General features: G+C 50.9%; 1 protein-coding gene across 2 annotated transcripts in view; it reads right to left on the bottom strand.

Annotated features, from left to right (window-relative positions):
- Positions 1-981: 981 nt before the first annotated feature.
- Positions 982-21,204, bottom strand: part of RAI1 (retinoic acid induced 1) — a 103,156-nt gene continuing 82,933 nt past the window's right edge. For both annotated transcript variants that reach the window (XM_081965610.1, XM_081965609.1), the window contains exons 3-6: positions 13,411-19,141; positions 10,083-10,176; positions 7,641-7,690; positions 982-4,996 (exon numbers count right to left, since the gene is read on the bottom strand). In XM_081965610.1, coding sequence (XP_081821736.1) covers positions 4,982-4,996; positions 7,641-7,690; positions 10,083-10,176; positions 13,411-19,125 — 5,874 coding nt within the window. In that variant the 5' untranslated portion in view covers positions 19,126-19,141 and the 3' untranslated portion in view covers positions 982-4,981. The remainder of the gene's footprint in view (positions 4,997-7,640; positions 7,691-10,082; positions 10,177-13,410; positions 19,142-21,204) is intronic.

Raw genomic sequence — 21,204 nt, forward strand, 5'->3', positions numbered from 1 at the left:
ATGGCATTTGGGTTTGATTCAATCCAGGAGGACTCGAGTCTTTGGGGATCCAGGATTCCTATCTGAATTGGGTCGGTGGTTCAGATTACTTTGGACATTTCAAAGAATCAGTTTCAACATCACACGGGACTTGATGAAAAGATGGATCAAGACAGCACGCAGTGTGGCAGGTTCTCAGAGCATTTCAATGTGAAGCAGGAGCATCTCTTTCAATCCTATGATCTGAGTGTGGCATATTCTGTGAAGATAGCAATTGTATTTTGTTAGTGTGAAAACATCTTCAGAGAGCTACGATGTGTTATTGGCCAGCAGATATGTTGAAGTGACCTTCCACTGGGAAAACACCTCACTCTATCTCAACGTAGGGTTGGCCTCAAAAGAGTCCATCAAGATGGTTAAGTAGACTTTTCTATGGAGCAATGGCCACTCCTAAAAATGCCTTCACACCCATTATACGAGTCACCCACAGTACTAACAGGGTGGCTGCATCCTTCAAGCCACAAGATGCCGATGGAAATGGGTTGCTAATCCTGCCACTTTCTGTGGTGCTTCCTAAAATATGTCCACATTTATCCACCCAGATGACAAACACACTGCACTGCAGACACAACATCCACAAATGTTGTCAGGGTTCGCCCAACAGGTTCTTCGGCAAGGAGAGAAGGGTGGAACTTTTTGTGGCTGAGGGTGATGTGAAAATTCACCCATTACCTTAGCAAATTATATGGCCTGGCCCATCTCAAGCCCAATTCTATTGGAAATGTCCACCAGCTTCGCCCCCATAGACGTCTACGTATTTTGACGTTGAGTGGGCTTCAACCCTACTTCTACGGGCAAAGAATTCTTGAGGAATTCTGCCGTGAGGAGCTTCTGGGACTCTACAAGTTCTGGTGATCTATTTCCTCTGCTTTGGTGTCTCACCTCCAAGCCCCACCCCAAGGAGATGGCTCAAAAATAGGTGAGTAGGGAACTCGCCAAATGTCCAAAACAATTGCTGAATCTTTATTGGTGTTCTGAATGCAATGACCTGATTTTTTTTCTTTGTTTTTTTTTAACTCTTAAGGAAAATAAACTTCTTTTAGAAACAGCTCGTTACACACAATCTTCAGTGTGAAGCAATATACTAAATAAGAACACTAGTTTTAACATTTACATCTTTCATATATATTATATATATGTATATGTATACATATATATACACTATAGAATGAGGCAATATATATAATACACACACGTTTGCCATTTTACAGTCATTATGTACAAGATTCCATTCAAAGGGAGCCGGAATTGTGGGGACGAGGACGGTGGGGAAGGGGGTGGGTCTTCCGCCTGCCGTCTGAAGGTGTGCTTCTGAAACGGGCATTCCTCTGCCAGCAAACCTTGAGGGGCATGCCGCGAGGACAGCGTAGCGGAGATGACAGCGGGCGACACGCACAGAGTACCGCGTACAGAAAGGTTTACAAGCAGAGGGCAGTGCAAGAATTGTTGCTCTTTCACAGCGACAACAGAAAACCAAGCGGATGAGGGAGGGAGGGAGGGAGGGGAGGTGGCCCCATCAGATTGAATGCTGTGGAGGCGGGGGTGGCAGTGTGGGGCTCCCCCTCTTACTGGATTGCATGTCGGTCGTGGGAGCTGGGGAAGATATATACAGGCTATGCAACTCAGGTGTCCATTGATTGCTACCTTCCCAGGTTAACCATCAGAGTGAGCCTGATCTAGACCTTCTTCACTAGAACAGGGATCTCCAATCTTGGCAACTTTAAGACTTGTGGACTTCAACTCCCAGAGCAAAGCTGGCTGAGGAATTCTGGGAGTTGAAGTCCTCAAGTCTTAAAGTTGCCAAGGTTGGAGACCCCTGCTCTAGAAGCCACCGGGAATTAAGTCCCTTCCCACTCTGACCCAACGTACAGCTTAGGGGTTGTCTAAGCGTGATTTGCTCATTCTTTACAGACTTCAAGACCTTCTCCTTCAAAGTTTTCTAGAAGCCACCGGGAGTTAAGTCCCTTTCCATCCTGACCCAATGTACAGCTTCGGGGTTGCCCAAGATAGATTATCCATCCAATGTCTACCCCTTTGACTGTGGGTTCCTTACAAATGACAAACCAATGAGTCAAACTCATTTCAGGAACTCTTCAAGATAAGGTTCCCTACCTTTGAGGGGACCTTGATGGTCTTGGATGATAAACCCTGGAGGATTCTGGATGCTTCCCCTGAAGCTCATAGTAACCAAGGACATTGTTGGATTGGGGCAAGCCCTGTGAAGTCCAGAAGTGCATCAAATAGAGTTGTATCTTGTCCTGAAGAATTTCCCCCTCCTTCCGTTGTTGGCCTTCAACATTTGGAGTCAGCCCCAAGGACAGGCTCTCTCCTACCCAGCTCCTAGCAAGGTGGGCAATACCATCTACAGAAGCTATGCTCTGTTTTGCTTGGTATTCTAGCTGCGTTTGTGTAATGCCCCCAGCTGAAAAACTTGTTTCAAACTGCACAAGTGCCAACAATGGACATGGGTGCATTACGGCTTCTGGTGTTGTTGGAATTCCAAAGAGAGAACCCTTTAGATTCACACTGCATGGTAAGCTACCAAACGTGGCTTGATGTATGTTCCGTGTCAGGAAGCGAGGTGGAAACTGATGAGTGTGGGTCAAGAGAGCTTCATCTTTTGTGCCACTACAACTTCAACCAAACCCAGGAAGAGATGTCCAGGGTGGTTTGTCCAGCCTATTCAGGGATTCTGGGAGTTGTATCATATTAGGAGAGATCCATTGTAGGAAAGCTTTGATGGGATCCTACAACTCATGAAGGCAGTGAGGGGAGCAGATGGCTGAGGATATTCATAGCCTACTAAGGTTCCCGATAACCATAGACGTGTCAGAAGTCAGAAAGCCAGGGTTAAACAAACATCACAATTGATAAATAAACCCATTGTACCCATTGGGTGGGGGTTTTTTGGCCTGAAACTGGAAGCAAATGCCTGTTCCCAACAAACCTGGGGTACTGTAAACAGCCATAAATGCAGGCCAGTTACCAAGTGGCCCAAATATAATCAAGTAACTGGGAAAGGGCTAGACGTCAGAACTTCAAAATCAACTCGTAAGCAGCACTGAGGACATCCATTGTAACTTTGAAGGGTCACTACGCAACCTATTGCAAGTTGAGAACTACCTGTAATGCACAAGAGCTCTCAGAACAGGTGAGCTGGCTTCAGCGGCCATCCAAATGAATGGAATAGCACAGCACCTTAATAAATTCTCAAATCTCAAAGAACCCAGATTCTTTTCCTTGAAATGTCACACATCTGGCAAAATGGGAAGCAAGCCCTTTGTTTCACTGCTCCCCCCCAAAGTCAAAATGGGGGACAAAATTACAGATTATTACTCTTGGCAAGGTTCCAATCAAGAGCTTTCTGCTGTTTGTCTCTTCTCAACACAAGGGCGGTGTTTCTTAACCTTGGAACTTCTCGACACAGGGACTTCAACTCCCAGAGTCCCCCAGCGTTTCTCAACCTTGGGAATTTCATGACATGCAACTTCAACTCCCAGAATTCCTCAGTGTTTGTCAACCTTGGGAACTTCAAGACATGGAGACTTCAAGAATCCCCCAACGTTTCTCAATTTAGAGAACTTCAAGGCAGGTGGACTTCAACTCCCAGAATTCCCTACTATTTCTCAACCTTGGGAACGTCAAGACATGGGGACTTTTAATTCCCAGAATCTCCCAGCGTTTCTCAACCTTGGGAACGTCAAGGCAGGTGAATTTTAACTTCCAGAATTCTGGAAGTCCCCCTGTCTTGAAGTTCCCAAGCTTGAGGAACGCTGGTCTAAAGGAATCACTGGCTTTCCTGGTTTGAATGTGGGGCACGGGGTGGGGTGCGAGTCAGACGTGGAGGGGTGAGAAGAAAGAAGGCAAATGGCATGTCAGGGCTAGGCAAGGAGTTGGAGGAAACAAGGACAAAAGCAAAACGAAAATGCGCAAACGAACTCAAGCGATGCAACCTTGTTTGCTGCCCTCAAAAGGTTTCGGGGCGCTTCTTTGTACACGCGGATCACATCTATATACAGAAAACACACATACACACGCACACACACGCACACGCACACACACCATGAGGTTTGCTGAAGGCAAAAAGTTGATCAGATCAGAAAACAGAGAAGGTGGACCTGGAGACCTCCTGCAGTCCAGCCTTTTGAGCCAAGAGAAAGAGAAGGGAGCCAAGGCCTTCGGAACGCTTTCCTCCTGGCGGCGACCCATCCGGGACCAGAGTCTGCTCTCTTTGCTGGAGAGAAAGAGACCCGAGCAAAAGTTCTTGGGATCTGCCGACTACCAACTGCCTGCCGGTCACCTCCAGCTACCCGATGTCCCTTCCAAAGTCCCCGGGACTCTCCTCCAGAAGAGCTGGGAGTGTACAGGTTGGCTCAGCGGCCAAGCCTAGGTAGGTGCCAACTGGGCCAGTCTTGGGTGCAGCTCCTGGGTTAAGAAAGGAAGGGAAGAGCAGGAGGACTACAAAACCCAAACTGGAGTTTGTCTTCTCTCCTGAACCGGTTCAGGAAACTCTTCCAAAGGGGAATGGAGTAACCAGGAAAAAATAAATGGGGATTTCTGTGGTGGTTCCTGCACCAATCTGGGATGGAAGAAGTCCAGAGGGGAAGAAGAGGGACGCTGCACCGTCTGCTTCCTGACGGGTGGGAGAGGAAGGTTCCCAGGAGCTGGACGTCAGGGTAGGTGGGGGTCTTGTGCCCGTTGGGGTCAGCTTGCAAGGAAGTTGCCAAGGCCTGAGCGAAGAGGGAGGCGTGGCTGGCAAGACCAGGTCCATTCACAGTAGAAGTACTATTGCAAAGGGGAGGGACGTGGGGGGGAAGGACAGGGCCCGGGAGGGGAGGGCGCTGGGCCTTCCGTCCAGAGTTCCTCTTGGTTGCAGCTACTGCAAAGGAGCGTGCCAAAGCAGAACCCTTCTGCTGCAGGCCTTCCCTTCTCGGTGGGTCCATTATAGCAGCTGCGTCTGCAGGAAAAGGGGATGAAAAAGAAGAAAAAGGAAGAGTAAGAAGAGGCACCTCGAAAGTTTATTTGGACTCTTTTTGCCTCGGCTGTTCTTCTGCCGTCCGGTGGACCCAGCTAAATCCCCCCCCCAAAGAAGAAACTGGTGGGGGACAGCCCCCTCCTCAAGATTGGGCCACCTCCAGCTGACCATGGAGGGCATCTGTGCTCGACCCAGCCTGGCTTGTGGTGGGGGAGGGAAATGCCTTTCTAAAAGCCCCTCCTTTCCTTCCTCAGGATAAATTCACGTTGGCTGTGAATTCCTCCCCGTGATTTCTCTTAAGGCTGGTGCTTGTCCCATGCCAAAACACAAACACCGTTTTCATAAGTTGCTTTATGGCTTCTTTCCCTCCTCCGTCTTTCTTTCTTTCTTTCTTTCTTTCTTTCTTTCTTTCTTTCTTTCTTTCTTTCTTTCTCTCTCTCTCTCTCTCTCTCTCTCTCTCTCTCTCTCTCTTGCTTTCTCTTTCATTCTTTCTTTATCTCTTTATCTTTCTTTCCCTTCCTTCCTTCCTTCCTTCCTTCCTTCCTTCCTTCCTTCCTTCCTCTCTCTCTCTCTCTCTCTCTTTCCTTCCTTCCTTCTTTTTGTTTCAAAGGAATGAAGGCTGGCGGCTGGTGCGACACAAGAGGGCAGCAGCAAAACCTATATCTGGGCTGGCTGAGACCCATTCAGGAGAGCAGAGGGAGCTTCTCACCAGGATATCTCCTGGTCCTCCCCTCCTCCCTTTGGGCCTCAGATAAATGGAGACCCTGGTGGAGGGGGGAAGGTCTACCACATGCCCCTCCCTCCCTCCCTCCCTCCCTCCCTCCCTCCCTCCCTCCCTCCCGGCTTCTCCTCCCTTGGGACACAAAGGGCTTCTCACACACTGCCTGGGTTTGCAGCCTGCAAGATGCTAAAGTGGAAGACAAACCAAAACCCGAGCAGGAAAGAAGATCTTCTTGTCCTCTTTTCTGGGGCAGAAAAATAAAAATAGACACCCCGGCCAGGGAGGTGATGTTGCCTGATGTCTGAAAGGCCTGGAAGATGCCTGTCTTTAAGCAGAGGCTTCCAGACGGGAGCTTGTGGGTCAAAGGCCTTGGAGACAAAGCTAGGAGGGTCTTCCTGGTAAAACAGGTCAAGGGAAAAGGACTGGGGACCCCCCCCCCGTCAATTCTCTCTTCCCCCGCAACTCGAGTAGAGCAAGACAATTCTGTCTCCCCAGGGTACGAGCTGATTTCCTGCAGAAGAGTTTGGAAACCAGGTGAAGGTGGCCTTTGGGGCAGAGTGGCAGCTCCTGCAACCGACCAAGAGTGCCAGATCTGGTTCCAAGCACCTGAGATGCACACCTGGAAACCCGAATGCTGTGTGGATTGGCGCACTACCATAAATGAGAGGCTATTTTGAAGGAGTGCTCCTCGGCTTCTCGTCCACAGAAATCCTCCCTTGTCTTCTACGCAGCCGGCCCTCGATTGACAGCCTCCCATTTGGCGAACATTTGAAGTTGCAACGTGGGAAGAAGGGACCTGCAGTCAGTCCTGGCACATGAGCACAGGGAGGCTCAGGAACAGCGATGGCAAACCTTTGTCTTATGGCGTGCCAAAATTGTGTCTGTGCCTGGTATCATACATGAACAAGTCCCCACACGAATTCAATCCTCCCTGCCCACCTGCACCTGCGGAGGCTTTCCTGAAGCCTGGGGAGGGGGAGAATGGCTTCCCCGGAAGCCGGAAGTGCATTGCTTCTGAACTTCTGGTTGGTCCATTGGGCCTGTTTTTCGCCCTCCCCAGCCTCCAGAGGCTTTCCTGAATCCCGGCCTTCTGGAAGGCCAAAAATCAGCTGGCCGGCACACACACACATGCGCCGGAGCTGACAACTGGCATGCCAGCAAATATGGCTGTAGAATAATCTTTTGGAAGAAATTAATCTATTTCTCTTGCTTGCTGCTGCTCCCCGGGGGCCTCTAGATTTCGGCAGCCATCCACCCACCCATCCATCCTCTCTCTCTCTCTCTCTCTCTCTCTCTCCCTCCCTCCCTCCCTCTCTCTCTCCCCCCCCCTCTCTCCCCCCTCCCTCTCCCCTTTCCGGCTCCTCGGCTGGTGTCTGCTTTAAATTGCACACAACCAGTTGCGATGATGGGCAGGAAGAGGCCAGCAGGAAATGCTCGGTGGACTGATTCAATTATATCCCAAGGTCTGGACAGTGAATCTTCCGCAAGACCAGACGAGGCCTTTCCAGGACTGTCTCCTGAGTCTTTAGTTGGGGAGGGGGGGGTGAGAGAGAAAAAGAAGGGGGCAGGGGGGCAGAAGGAATGCCCCCTCCTGCCTCTCTTCCGTCTCCTCATTTTGCAGGACATGGGAAGCGAGAGGATTGGGGGGGGGGGGGATGTCCAGGAGGAAACAGGAGCTGTTGCTGAGAGGCTCAGTCACTGGGGGTGAGCAGAGAAACGGGGTGGGGAGTGGGCTATGTACATTTGTTTAATAAATAATAACTAAACCAATAAAGGTCAACGGCATCAGCTGTGGGACCCTATTTGCAGGACTTCTGGCTGCAGAACGTAGAAGGGCAGAGACCAGCTGAAGGGGCAGGGAGGGGAGAGGGTCCAGAATCCCCTCCTTGGCTCCTGGGCACCTACCTTGTGTTTAGGGCAGTTGAGCAAGAAGGTATCTTCAGCTAACAAACAACCTGGGGGAGAGAGCAGAAAAATGGCCGTGAGACTCCAGGGTTACGCATCAAGGAGGACCTTGGTAGGCTATTTGTGCCTCGGGGCTGAAACGAGCAGCCCTGGGTGCTCTCCGAGCCTGGTTCTTTTTTTGCAGACTTTTCACGACCCAACTAGGGAACATCATCAGTGCTGGAAGGGAGTGGGGGCAAACCTGTAGCACCGATGATGACACCCAGTTAGGTCATGAAAGGTCTGTGAGAAAACAACCAAGCTCAAAGAAGACTCGGGACGCTCCAGAATCCCGTCTCCCTGATGACTGGCTATTCCTTTTTTCTTCTCTACATCACAGGAAACATCCTTTTTCTTTCCTTTTCTTTCTACCTGAATCTCGGCCAGATTTCTCCTCTTTTATCTTCCCCATCAGCCCAGGTTCTCTGGGCAGCCTTCCTAAAGAGAGAGGAGAGGGAGGGGAGAGAAAGAGAGAGGTGGGGGAGGGAGGGAGAGAGAGATGTGTGTGTGTGAGAGAGAGAGAGAGGGAGAGAGGGGGAAGAGAAAGAGGGAGAGAAAGAGAGAGGAAATCTACCATTTCAACCTACCGTCTATTGAACAATTTCCCCTTTGGGCTGCCTTGGAAATTATAGTTTGACAACTACCACTTTTGGGGGTCTCCCTGATGGCCTTCAAAGACTTTCCAAGGTCTCCCGCAGCCCTGAGACTCCAGGCTGGGCCCCTCCGCTGCAGGAATATCTCAGTTGTGCAAATAAATAATTGCAAGCAAAAAAGAAAGAAGGAAAGAAAGAAAGAAGGATGGGCTCTTTGGCTCCAGGAGAAGCTTGTTCTAAAAGGTCTGCACTGCTCCTGCATGTTAAAATAACAAAAGAAAGGTTCTTCCTAGCAGCCACCAGAAAAGGAAGGAGGGAGGCCCGCCCATTGCTTGTCTTTCCCCCAATTTCCTCCTCCTTTGCCCTGTGATGTGCGGTGCCTCTCGCTCGCTCCCTTCCCGGAATTTCAAATAACTGCCTTCAAAATGAGGTGTTCTCAGTTCCTGTGGAGGAATGGAGAGATAACCTTGACCAGCGTCTGCAGGAGCCGTTAAGGGGAAATAAACAGCTCAGTCCGAGGAGGGAGGGAGGGAGGGAGGGAGCAGCAGAGAGAAAGAAACTCCAAATCTTTCCACCTTGATTCTCTTTGGTGTAAATCTGGCAGCCTTTCAAGATGCTGCTGTGATACCCCATAATGTCTTGCTTCGAGTGGGGGGGGGGGTTTCCTACCAGTTTGCATCAGTTTGGTGGAACCGGTAGTGGAAATGGCAACTGGGTGGCTGAACCGGTATGGATGGCATTCTCGCCACGCCTCCGAACCGGTTCCCCACACGCCGCGATGTTTTTTTAACCTTTTTTTATCAAGCAATTTTTTTATTGTTTTTCCCCTCTATAAAATCCTACAATCATCACATTAACACTGTTATGGCATCATACCTGTATATATCGATCTTATATCGCTTCTATATTTATAGACATTCATCTACAGTTCTATACATTTCTCTGTTGTTTCTCGGCTGAATTAAGTTTATTCCTGTTATGCAACCATTTATACCAGTTATCCCAAATTTCAGAGTATCCAAACTTCTCTCTGTCCTTTAATCTTAATGTTAACTTGTCCATTTCTGCACATTTTCTACATCTAAAATTTTCTGAATCACTCATTCATCTGGGGGAATATTACTTTATTTCCAGCATTGGGCAAACGTTATTCTGGCTGTAGTCAACAGATGTATTAATATATATTTAATTTTCTTTCTATATTTCCCCTTGGTTGTTCCCAGCAGAAAGAGTTCCGGTTTGTATTCTATTTGTTCCTCTGTAATTTGTTTTTTAAAACATTTTTAATGTTCTGGGCATGTGCAGACCTAGTTACAGGCCCCTGCGCACGCGGCAGCAATGCTTTTTCTTCACCGGATCAGAACAGAAAATCACCATGCTAGCTGCCCCAGCTGCCTAGGGAGGTTCTCTCTCGTCCAGGTCACGGTGCTTTCCCAAAAGGCCTTTCTTGGTTTTCTTTTCCCCCTCTTGAAAAGGTTTCCCTTCTCATCCAAGAAGCTTCTTCAGTTCTGAGCTGAAAAACTGAGGAAGAACCAAGGAAGCTTCCTGGATGCAAAGCGAAAGCTTTTTAAGGAAAAAAAAACCCCAAGAAAGTCCAGTTGCCTTTTGGCAAAGAATCTTATCACGATCGAAACTCGCTTGGCTTTTTAGGTGCACAGGTGGGACACACGAAAAACAGGTGGTAGTGCTGACATGGCCGGCACCTTGATTTTGTAGGATATACGCCTGGTAGGATATACGCCCCTGCTTGAAGGGAGGAGAGAATTATTCACCATTCTTTACCTACTGCTCCAACCTGTGAGATGCTCACCTGCGTCAATGGCACACGTGTAGTGAAATATCTGGGTGCAGCCCTTGTGACAGCAGCCGATGGTCGCCCCGACTCGCTGACAGCCAAAACACCTCTGCAATCGGCAGGGAGGGGAAGAAAACAGAAACTCCATGAGGTCTAGTGACATGGAGCTTGACTCCAAGTTGCTTTTGAGAAGACCCCTTTAGTAAGACCTAGCCCTAACAGTCACTCCTGGGCATGCAGGGCCTTTTCTCTTTTTTTGACACACCTGAGAAAATGTGTACATCTTGAGAAAGGTTTCTGACTTGGGAACTCACAGAATGTGGCGTCTCTGTTTCGCACTAGCGTTATTTATAAAAGTAAAGAAACATCAGTATTATGTGTAAGCAATGCTGGTTTTCTTACAGGTCCCTTGTCCACCCAAGTGGTAGAAAGAGTGCAAAGAAGAGCAACAAAGAGGACGAGGGGACTGGAGGCTAAAACATATGAAGAACGGTTGCAGGAACTGGGGATGTTTAGCTTAAGAGAAAGAAGGTCCAGGGGAGACAGGATAGCAGTCTTCCAATATCTCAGGGGCTGCCCCAAAGAAGAGGGAGTCAAACTATTCTCCAAAACACCCGAGGGCAGGACAAGAAGCAATGGGTGGAAACTAATCAAGGAGAGAAGCAACTTAGAACTAAGGAGGAATTTCCTGACAGAATAATTAACCAGTGGAACAACTTGCCTCCAGAATGCTCTAACACTGGAAGTTTTTAAGAAGAGGTTGGATATCCATTTGTCTGTAATGGTATAGGGTTTCCTGTCTAGGCAGGGGGTTGGACTAGAAGACCTCTAAGGTCCCTTCCAACTCTGTTATTCTATTCTAAACCAGCTGTTTCAAACCTTGCTGGAGACTATGTCCTAGGGAGGAATGAGACTCTGAATTTCCTAAAATACTTTATACGGCATACAATCTTGCTCTATGCAGGGAACCAAGTGACCCCCCCCCCCAGATTGACAGCTGTCCATATTCTGCTTGAAGCACCCTCAATAAAGTGCAGCCCAACACCTCTGGCTGGGCTTCTGCTGTTCAACTGTGATCACTAATAGTAACTTATTTCCAATACACAACCACAACCTGGTCTTCTGTACTGCAGAGACTTCAAAATAGTGGCCTTAGGACACTGGAAAGGGGGAGGCTTGGTACTGTAGGTGTTTGTGATTACTCATGGTGTCAGGCTGCGCCTCAACATGGACCTTTGGAGGTGCTGAGATCCTGCCTATAAATCGTCCCTCTTGGCCAGGGTCAGCAGGAAGGGTGGGCCTCTTATGGAGGAAGATCTGCCAAGGGTGGCCTTGACAAGTTGGCAGATCTTCCTCCATAAGATGTCCTCAAAGTCTGCCTCAGAGGTCCATGAGGACGTGAGCCAGGTTACCCACTAGAAGGACCTGAGATTTGGGCCCCAACATCCAGCACTGATGGCCTTCAGCAAAATTTCATGTTTCGCCTCTTTCTTCCTCTCTTGCAGAATGGTGGGACTTTTTCCAAGCCCCCCTTGGCTAAATGAGATGCCAATTTCCATCTATGTGAAGAAGATGCTGCCCGTGTTCTTACTACGCCTTTCCTAATTCCGCGAGGACAACATGGCTTGCAGAGACCGCTTCGTAACAATGCGACACTGCAGAACCTTTCTGAAGGATACTTTGGGAATGGATGAAAGGACGGTGGGATAGAAAGAACTGTTGTCCAGATGAAGAAGGGGCTGCAAAATCTTTACTTTGGGAGAGATGCTCTCTACAAAAAGAAATGCCACTGGCTGGGGGAAAAACAGCCAAGTGAAGTCATGAGGGAGAAGAAGACCTACACCTTGGACAGCAGAAGGCAAGCAAGAGAGACCAAATATTATCTACTTCCTTTGGAAGATCCTGGCTTATTTCCCAAGAAACATGCCTCTGCTCCGACATGCCCTCTCTGCTTTCTTCTGTTTCTCAGCCATGTCTTCCAATATCCTGACCGGGTGAGGTCCTTAAAGTCCTTCTCTTGCCTACTTAGTGGGATCAGCTGAAAAAAATGTGGCTCTTTGGATAGAGAACTCATCTTGGGCAGATCACTCTCGTTCTTACACTTTGAGGATGCATAATCAGATTCCCAGAACGTTGCAGTAGCTACCACCGACTCTTGCTGAAAGGACCAGGCATAATATACCACAGCATGATCAGTGACGAAGACCCACAGCCTTCCCGCTATGCTGATGGGCATGCAAGAGGCGCTAACCAGAAATGGCATCCTATCCACCATCTGAAAGCCTCCAGGAAGCTCTCAGCAACCCGAGAGAGACAGAGACGGTTGTTCTGAAGGGTGCCATCCTCCCCCCACACATCCCATGGAGTTACTTTGACAGGCGGGGACCTCCTGGGACCCCTCTTGGGCCAAACGTAATTGTGTAGGAAGCCAGAAGGCCCAGGCCTCCTGGGGTGATTACCCTCCTGTAAGAATGGATGAAAACCTGGTTATATCCAAGTCTTGAGTTTGAGAGGTCCTTGGTGCTCTCTGAGCTTGGTGGTTTTCTTACAGACATTTCATTACCCAAACAAGGCAACATTATCAGTGCTAGTCAGTGTTATTTTACCTAGTTTGGGTAACAAAACATCTGCAAGAAAACAACGAAGCTCAGAGAGCATCAAGGACCTTACAGTCCTCCTTCTTCTCCTCCTCCTCCTGAAAACCCCACTCCCTTCTAGCATTGATGATGTTACCTAGTTGGGTTATGAAACATCTTCAAGAAAACAACTCAGAGAGCACCAAAAACTCCCCCACCTCCAAACTCCATTCCATTCTAACATTGATGGTGTTACCTATTAGAGTCATGAAACATCTGCAGGTAAACAAGAAGCTCAGAGAGCACCCAGGACCTCTCAAGACTTGGATATAACCAGATTTTCTTCCATTCTTACAGGAACTCTCATGAACACCCTGAGCTACAAACATTCTCCTTAGTCTTCAGACCTTGAGTTGGTCTGATTTTTGCAAACTCAGGACCTGGATACATTCACATTCTTCTTATATTCTTATAGGGATAGAACATCAACTGAACAATTAAGTAGAGAAACCCTAAACCCCTTCGAGTTGATCCAGCAAGAAGCAAGCAGGTGGGCTCATGAGGACTTGGCTGGATTCATTGGCTGCTCCCCAAAGCCTGCTGCAGATACAGATCGGAGAACCCCACTGCCTTTCTTCCCCTCCCACTGCAGCCTGTCGCCTCTTGCTGTGCAGCTTCCTTGACTCTGATCAGCGCTAGCTGAGCCTGTCATTGTTCCTGTCCCCAGGGACGCCACAAGTACACGCAGGGCAGGGTACTCCTCTTACCACATCTGCGGCCATCTTTATTGCCTCCTGCAGTCCATAGAGTTTCCCTGCCACCAGGTAGACCCCAGCTGTCCATACAGCACAGGCTTCATGAACCCAATGCTCCTGCGTCTCTCCAGCAGGGTCCGGCAGGGGCAAATCCGCCTTGCCGCATTCGTGCCTCCGGAGCTTCTCAACCGCTGCTACTGACACCCCTGCCGTAGCCTCCTCTCCCTCTGTCCTCTCATCGCAACAGTAACAGCTCTGCAGTTTCCTAAACAGCCCTCTTGAACTCGAACGGAGAGCGCTTTGTCTCGCTGAGTCAGTGCCACTGTCCAACCTTGGTGTCTTTCCACCCAGCGTACTGGTTGCGCAATTATTATCTGTTGCTTTGAGCAGCCTTTCTGCCAACGAGGAGGAGGGAGGAGGCCCTTCCCCCAGGGCTTCCACTTTGACCTTCTCTTTCAGTCTCGATTTCTTCTTCGGCAGGCAGTCCTCCGGGTAGTAGGGCCCGCAGAGGTCCCCCTGGTCTTTGTAGTTGGCTGGTTGGCGGCACAAGCAGCAGACCAAGCAGGCAGTATTGAGGGCCTTGGAGACTACCGGCCCGAGGTGCATCATGGATGACAGAGGTAGGATGGCTGGGGGCCGCAGACAGGTGGTCCCCAAAAGCCCAGCTTGGGCAGACAAAGAAGGAAACGAAGAAGGGTGATGTTGCTGCTGCTCGTTGTGGAGTTTTGCCTCTTCGGCTGAGCAGTTGATGACTGTGCAGGTGGTGAGGAATTCATCCCACTTCTCCATCCGGATGTACGGCGAGAAGGGTGGTGCCCGGCTGTCCGCCCTCAGCCGCTTACAGGAGACGTACTTGAGCCGGATCTCGGGCTCCGTGGGGCTCAGCAGAGGGGCCTGCTGCTGGTGCCGTCGCCGGGTCTTGTTCTTGCACCGCGAGGGGACGCTTTGGACCTTCCGGCGCTTGTGGTGCTTCCTTTGTCTCTTGGTGTAGCCGTTGTAGTTGGCGTGGTGGGCTCGCTGCTTCTGGGCCCGGGTCTGGGCCTGGGGGGACCTCCCTTCCACACTCTCGGCATTCCCCAAGCCTTTGTCTTCTCCTTTGGGCTTTTTGCCTTCTCTTTGTCCCTCATCGCCTTTCCCAGCTGCCGTAGCCACCGCCGCCACCCCGGGTTTCTCTTGAGCAGCCAGGAACAAAGAAGGGCTCAGGTGAGGGCACTTCTCCAAGCTGTTTTTGGCCACGTGGAAGGAGGCCGTTTTCCCCTTTCGGCTCCTCTTCTTGGGAAGCAGGCAGACGGTGCTCCCAGCCATGCTGCTGCCGCTGAGCTGCAATGTCTCGGGAGATGAATAGGCCTCACCCTTGAAGCAGTTGGAGGACAGTTTCTTACTGTTCATTAGTTTTCCTCTGAAGGATCTGTTGTTCGGGTTTCTGCATAATTGCTCGGCTGCTGCAGCGGCGGGAGCCTTTTGTGACGAAGCCTGGTTTAATGGCCGAGCTTCCCCCGCGGCTGGGGTTCCGCTCGTAGTCTTTGAGGCCTGTTCCCGCTCTGGAAGGGAAGGGCTGAGAGGATTACTGTGGGCGGCGGCGCGAACCGTGGCAGGGATGGTGGTGGCCACCGTTCTGCAGGCGAACTTCTTCAGGTTGGGGGAGGTGATTTTCTGCACGATGGCTTCCAGCTTCAAGCCCCTTCCTTTCCTCGGGGGCAGCACTTTGGTCTTCATGGCGCCCTGGAAGGAAGCCCGGGAGGTGATTTTGATGCAGACCCCCGGGTTTTCTTTTGCCTGCGGGGACTTCAGCATCACTTCACAGGAGTTCTTGGGAGATGGTTTCACATTGGTTCGCCTGGAGGACGGCATCCTCTTAAAGAGGCCAGAAGACACGTCTGGCTTCTCTTCCTTCCCACTGCTGCTGCTGCTGCTGCTGTGATTGTTGCTTCGGAGGATCAGGTTCCGTTTCTTCGCCGGAATTGGGGGCAGGAAAACAGACTTTCTTTTCAAGGCATGGAGCGGCCTCTCGGCTATCTTGCCGGCCATTTCTGGCCTGGCTTTCATTTGTTTGCCCAGCTTGCTCTCTTTCTCAGAGCTGATCCTGAAGGACCCCGGCAGGAGGTTGTTGGGGAAGACCTTCCGGGGCAGTTTGGCATTTTTGAAGTCCACTTCCACCATGTTTTTCTCTCTCCTTCGCTTGGTGTAGAAGACCTCCTGAGTCCGGGTCCTGGAACGGAGAATCATAGATTGTTGATCTTTCATCTCGGTTTCTACAGCGTCGGCTTCTTTGGCCTTGGGGACAGCAGAGTCTTCATTCTGGGTCAAGTTGGAGATCAGGGGAGGAGACGGATTGCAGGGCTTTGGTGACGCCTTCCCATTGGCCTTCCTAGCTTTGAAGGCCACTCTCTCTTTCAAAACACACATGGACTTCTTGCCCGCCAACTTCTCCTGAGGAGTTGAAGCTTTGGCACCTTCCAAAGGGTCTGGCATTCGTGGCTCGGTCATTGCAGAAAAGGAACGGGTACACATTCTGGCCGGCAAGCCCTCGGTGGGGAACCTGGGAGTCTGGCCGTGGGTGTTCTTACTGGGCATTTCAATCAAATTGTTGGGAGTCGGGCATGTATTGGCCACAAGGCCAGCTGCCTGAATACCTGAACATGGATTTGACATGGACTGAATAAGTTCTTCTCCACTCGACAGCCTACACTGCAGCTTTTTACTCCGAAGACTTTTACCTCTGGAGGTGGGTTCTGAGGTTATGGTCAACTTGTCTGGTAGGACTGGTTTCTTCAACAGCAAGGTAGTTGACGTCTCGGTCTTATCTTGAGGGACGTTTTCACCAGCTGCTGACTCTTCCTTGGACTTCAAGTGATGCAGAGAAGTTTCGAACCAGCTTTTCACTTTGGTGTCTGTGCCAACTGCGGGTCCTAAAAGGAGAACGGATGGATCAGACAAATGAGAAGGAGGAGCGGTGTTTTCTTTCTCAACAGTGTTGGTGGCTTCTTCTGCTGATCCTGGGGTATCTTCGAGAGAAAGAACCAGAGAGTTCTCCGCAGGCTTAGGGGTGAAGGCATCGTAAGTCAATGTCTTTTGCTCAGAGCCAGCTAACTCACACAAGGAGGAATATTCTTCGGGTTCCAAATCAGATTCTTTCAGGTCTGGAGAAGACATCATGGGGAGTTCACTGAAGTCTTCTCCTGAACAGGAGTTCCTGGCAGTGTCCTCCAGCCATCGCTCGCTCTCTGTCCTTGTGGCCTCGTCATAATTTAAGCCTTCTTCTTTGCTGGCCTGCTGCTGTTGACCGAAGCCCGTGATTCCCTCGCCTTCACTGGACCCTTCGGGACCACAGAGACTCAAGCAGGAGGCATTTTTTTTCTCCTCAGAAGGCTCACTCAGTTTGCCAGAGAACAAACTCTTGGAAAGATCTGAAGACTGAAGGCTTGAGCCGAGCTCTTTCCAGGTGTCGCTGAGGTTCTCATCTGGCCACTCAAAGTTCTCCATGGCATTTTCAGAACTGACTGAGTTGGAAGTGGCGTTGGAATAGCAGCTGAAGCCTCCAGGGGTCTCCGAACTGGAGGTGGCCACTGAGATGTTTGACTTGGCATTGTAGCCCACGGAGCTGGTGGTTTTGAGGGAATTCTTCGTCTCGGTTGTGGTGAAAGAAACCTGGGAGGTGTCATAAACCTCCTCAGTGAAATTTTTCCCACTATTACGCCCCAGTCCTTTGTCTGTTTTCAGGGGCTCAGCAAGAGCGTTGGAATCCCCCTGGTTGGACCAGGGGCTTTTGACCACAGAGTCAAGGCAAGTCCTGTGGTTCTCCAAGTGGAAAGGAGATTTGTCTGGGTCTTTGTTTGGAGCAGGGGAGTTGGCCCAGCCTTTGTCTGCTTTCTCGTTAATAGCATCCTGCAGACCAATAATTTCAGAGGCCAGCTCCTCCTGAGAAAGAGCACTGAGGAGCAGCCGGGGGCAGTCTCTTTCACCAGACACAAACTTTGTAAAGCTCTCCAATGGCAGGCTGGGGTGAATGCTTTGGAAGGAATCGTCGGACTTAGTCGACATGTCATCTGGAGACGTCACCGAGCAGGTGGACACAGATTCGGGCTTGGGTTTGGCATTGCTGTTGACCCGAGCTGGGCTACGGCTTTGACTGCAGTACAAGAAGCCCCTCTCCAGTTGGTCTTCAGAGCCACTCAGGTAATCGGTGTCTTGGGTTTCAGCATGGACCGACTGCGGGGTGCTGAGGGGGTCCGAGTGCGGAGTACCCGCTTGCTCTGCAGGATAATTATTTCCCTCAGGGCTGCAGTGCTGTCCCTTGAGTTGCTCTGGGGTCCTGGGTGAATTTTTGATCCCCTTCTTCTGTGGCATCCCTGTGGACTTGGAAAGGAGAAGCTGCTGGACAGTATTGGAGATGTTTTCCACTTGAGAGGTAAGGGCTGTCAGGCTTTGGAGACTCAGATCCGATAAGAGGTTCTCGGGGATCTTCTCCTTTGACAGGCTCTTGCAGTTGGCAGGTGGCTGGGCGTCGGAGCTCGCCCCGTCGGTTGGCGACGGGTTCAGCAAAGGCATGAAGTGGCTATGGTCAGCCAGGCTGGCTGGAAATGTCCCAGCGGTCAGCGACTGCTGGCTGTATTGGAAGTTCTCTAAGTTAGGCATCAACGGAGAAGGCGTTGAACTATACGACGGGGACCTCCCAACGGAACGAGCTGGAGAGTGACTCGAGCTGGGGCTAAACGTTTGGTAATATTGGTCCGGTGTCCTCACCGGAGCGTCAGCTTGGCAGTAACTCTGTCCTGGCTGGTTATAATGTTGGTATTTTGCTAGGCTTTGATAGTGCAGTGCCTCCTGAGCATGGTGTCTACCTTGCAAAGAGGGCGGAGGTGGCGGCGGAGGTGGCGGTGGCTGCTGTGGTGGCTGCTCATAGCTGATTCGGTTGGGCTGGTAGCTGTGTAAACCCTGGACCCGTTGTGCGGCGGGCAAGTTAGCAGCATTGCCCAGACCCCTTTCGTGCGTGGGTGGGGCAGGGGGAGGGTTGCAACTTTTGTAGGAATGAGCTGTCTGCCCCCCGCTCTGGACCGACGTGTACGTGGAGGAAGCCGGGAAGGACTGGGAATGCTGGGGAAAGTGGGATCCCTGCGAGAAGGAGAGCGAGGAGGACACCTCATTTTGCATCTTCTGCCTGGGGAGTTTGGGGTACGTCAGGGGAGAGGGCTGGGGTCCCGGCTGCTGCTGGAGGTGCAAGGTGTGGCTTCGGAAGGGCAGCTGGGGTGTCTGTTCATGGTACTGCCTGCTACTGGATGGGGTGGCCGTCTTTTTCATCAGGTTATCCTCGTACTTGGCCACCCCGCCAGGTAAAGGCTGCGGTGGCTGCTGCTGCTGCTGCGGGGACACCCATCCCTGCAGGCCGTCCTCTCCGGCGTAGCGTGAAGGGTAGGGGCTATTCTCTTGGATGGGGTAATTGGGGAAGGAAGCCGGCCTGCTGGGCAGCTGCTGGCCGCGTAACGGCTTATTGCTTCCCCGATGGTACTTCTCCACAGCGCTGTTTTCACCAAAGGCTTGGTACGGCAACGGGGGCAGCGGAGGAGGTGGCTGCTGGGGGCTGTAATACTCTTTTGTCACCAGCCTCTGACGTTCGCAGGCTGGGCTTTGATGCCTGTAATTCTCCAGGCGTGATGAATCTTGCGAAGAAGTCGGCTGGTAGTTCTGCTGGTTGCCATGGAAACCACACCTTTCGCGAAAGGACTGCATGGCTGGGCCTTGTTATCTGCGGAGAGAAAAAGCAGAAACTGGAGGATTAAAGTCAACGCATTTCCCCCCCTCCTCTCTCTCTCTCTCTCTCTCTCCGCCCCGCCCAACTTTTCACCTTGAATTGTTGTGGCTTTGTCATTGGTTCTGCTTTACAAACAAATAAACAAATGCCGGAGTTGAAGGCAGACCTGTTTGTATGTGTGTGTGTGTGTGTGTGGTTGGTTGGGGGGTGGGTGTGTTTCGCCTCCACTCCAGCTTTGCATTCTCCCCCCAAAAGGTACAAAAGAGTCAACAACGTGTACTGCTCCATCTCCCCATTCTGACACAGACTCACGAGAGAAACAGGGAGGGATTTTAGCGAAGGCAGAAGAGGGCACCAGGGCTGTGCGTGCCCAGCACGCTAACCACAGTGTAAGCCTGGCCCTGTTTCTCTCCAGCTCTCAAGAAGGACATAGAGTTTGGTCCCAACACTGAACCGCTGCCATTTTGTCTTTAGGAGGCCAGAATTCACCGCCTAAGGGAAGGGAAATTCCAACTCCTACGGCATAAATCAATCCTGGCTGAACTCTCTGGTGAAGGAGCCACTTATGGAATACGGCAATGGGGGCAGCCTGGCTAAACTTTCAGGAGGCTTCGCTCCTCCTAGATTCCAGCTCAAGGCTCTCCCGTCCAACAAAACCAGGGGGAAGGATTACGGAGATGCGGAACGGAATTTACCCCTTTGCACAAGCAAAGGAATGTTGTTGCTTTGGGATGTTCTCCTGAGCTTAAACAAAACCACACAGGCTGAATGGGAAACTCCTTTGAGGCCGCAGCAGACATCGTCCCAAAAGCTGTGGGTGCAAGGAGGGCTTGCAAACGAGAGGCGTCGCGTGAAGCCGATACTCCGTTTAAAACCCTATCATCTCTTTTGTTATCTCAGTGGCTCACCCCCTAGGTTGCAGGTGTGGCCGTCCTTAGAAGAAGCAGGAGCTGAACTGGGTTGGCACTGCATCATCCTTTTTCTGCCCCCCCCCCCCATTCAGCAAATGCCCCAACCTCTCCTAATTTTTCCTCCCAGCCCTGTGCTCTGAAGGCGCCCTTCAGCCTGGAAAGGAAACGTCCCATTCTGCACACCGAAAAAAACCCACAGAAGGGGCAGCTGGTTGTTTCCTGCTCTCTCCCTCTCTCTCTCTTCACCCTGGCCATTGTGCTGCCTGGGGACGTCTGGCAGTTTGCCCTTCACCTTTGACTCCATAAAAAGCACTCAGCGGACGAGTCCTTGTGTCCAGCCTGCACAGCAAAAACAACAAAGGATCTGGAGGCTGCTTGAAGAGTCCCCAACACAGCCCTGAGCACAGATGCAGCAACTCCAGAGTGCCTGGTTGGTGTCTGCCTTTGTTGTCGGAACAGAAAGTTCTTTCATGCGCGCCGAGATTCCTGGCCTCCGCAACTGGCTCTCCCAGGATTTGGGGTTCCCCCTGGATATTTTCAAACCCCACCTCTCCTTGCCCCAACCAGCTATTCCCAACTGGCGCACTTGGTAATTGGCGCGGGTACCTCTGGAATCTGTCTGCTCTTTATGAGAGCAGCGATACGTTTTACGAAATGCTGGGTCTTGCAGTTCTGGTTGCATTGGAAACCCCACAGAGCCCCTGCTGTGGTATTTTTAGGCAGGACGTAGGACGATGCGCAGAGAGAGGACGCCGAGGGAGAATTCTGCCACTCCAAAGAAGGCTCACCCCAAAGCTCCACAAAAGTCTTACGTAAGGTAACTCTGTCCTTCCCTACCAGGAATTCCCTAAACTCTTGGCCAGTCTGAAGAAGGCTGAGGAACATCGCCCAACATTGAGTGTCCAGTTTTCCCGTTAGCTGAATCCTGTTTTTCCCTGTGACCCTTTCAGTATGTTGACCATCATTTCTATGGGTGGCTCAATGTACACCTTTAAGCCAGTGCAAATGCCTCCCTTCCTCTCTCCTTCTTTCCTTCTCTCCTTTTCCCTTCTCCCTCCCTCCTTCTCTCCTTCTTCCCTCCCCCTCCCTCCTTTCTCTCCTTCTTTCCATCCCTCCCTCTTCTTCTTCCTTCCTTTGTCTCCTTTT

Source organism: Natrix helvetica (genome assembly GCF_964273705.1).
Source record: "Natrix helvetica genome assembly, chromosome: 13".
NCBI lineage: Eukaryota > Metazoa > Chordata > Lepidosauria > Squamata > Natricidae > Natrix > Natrix helvetica.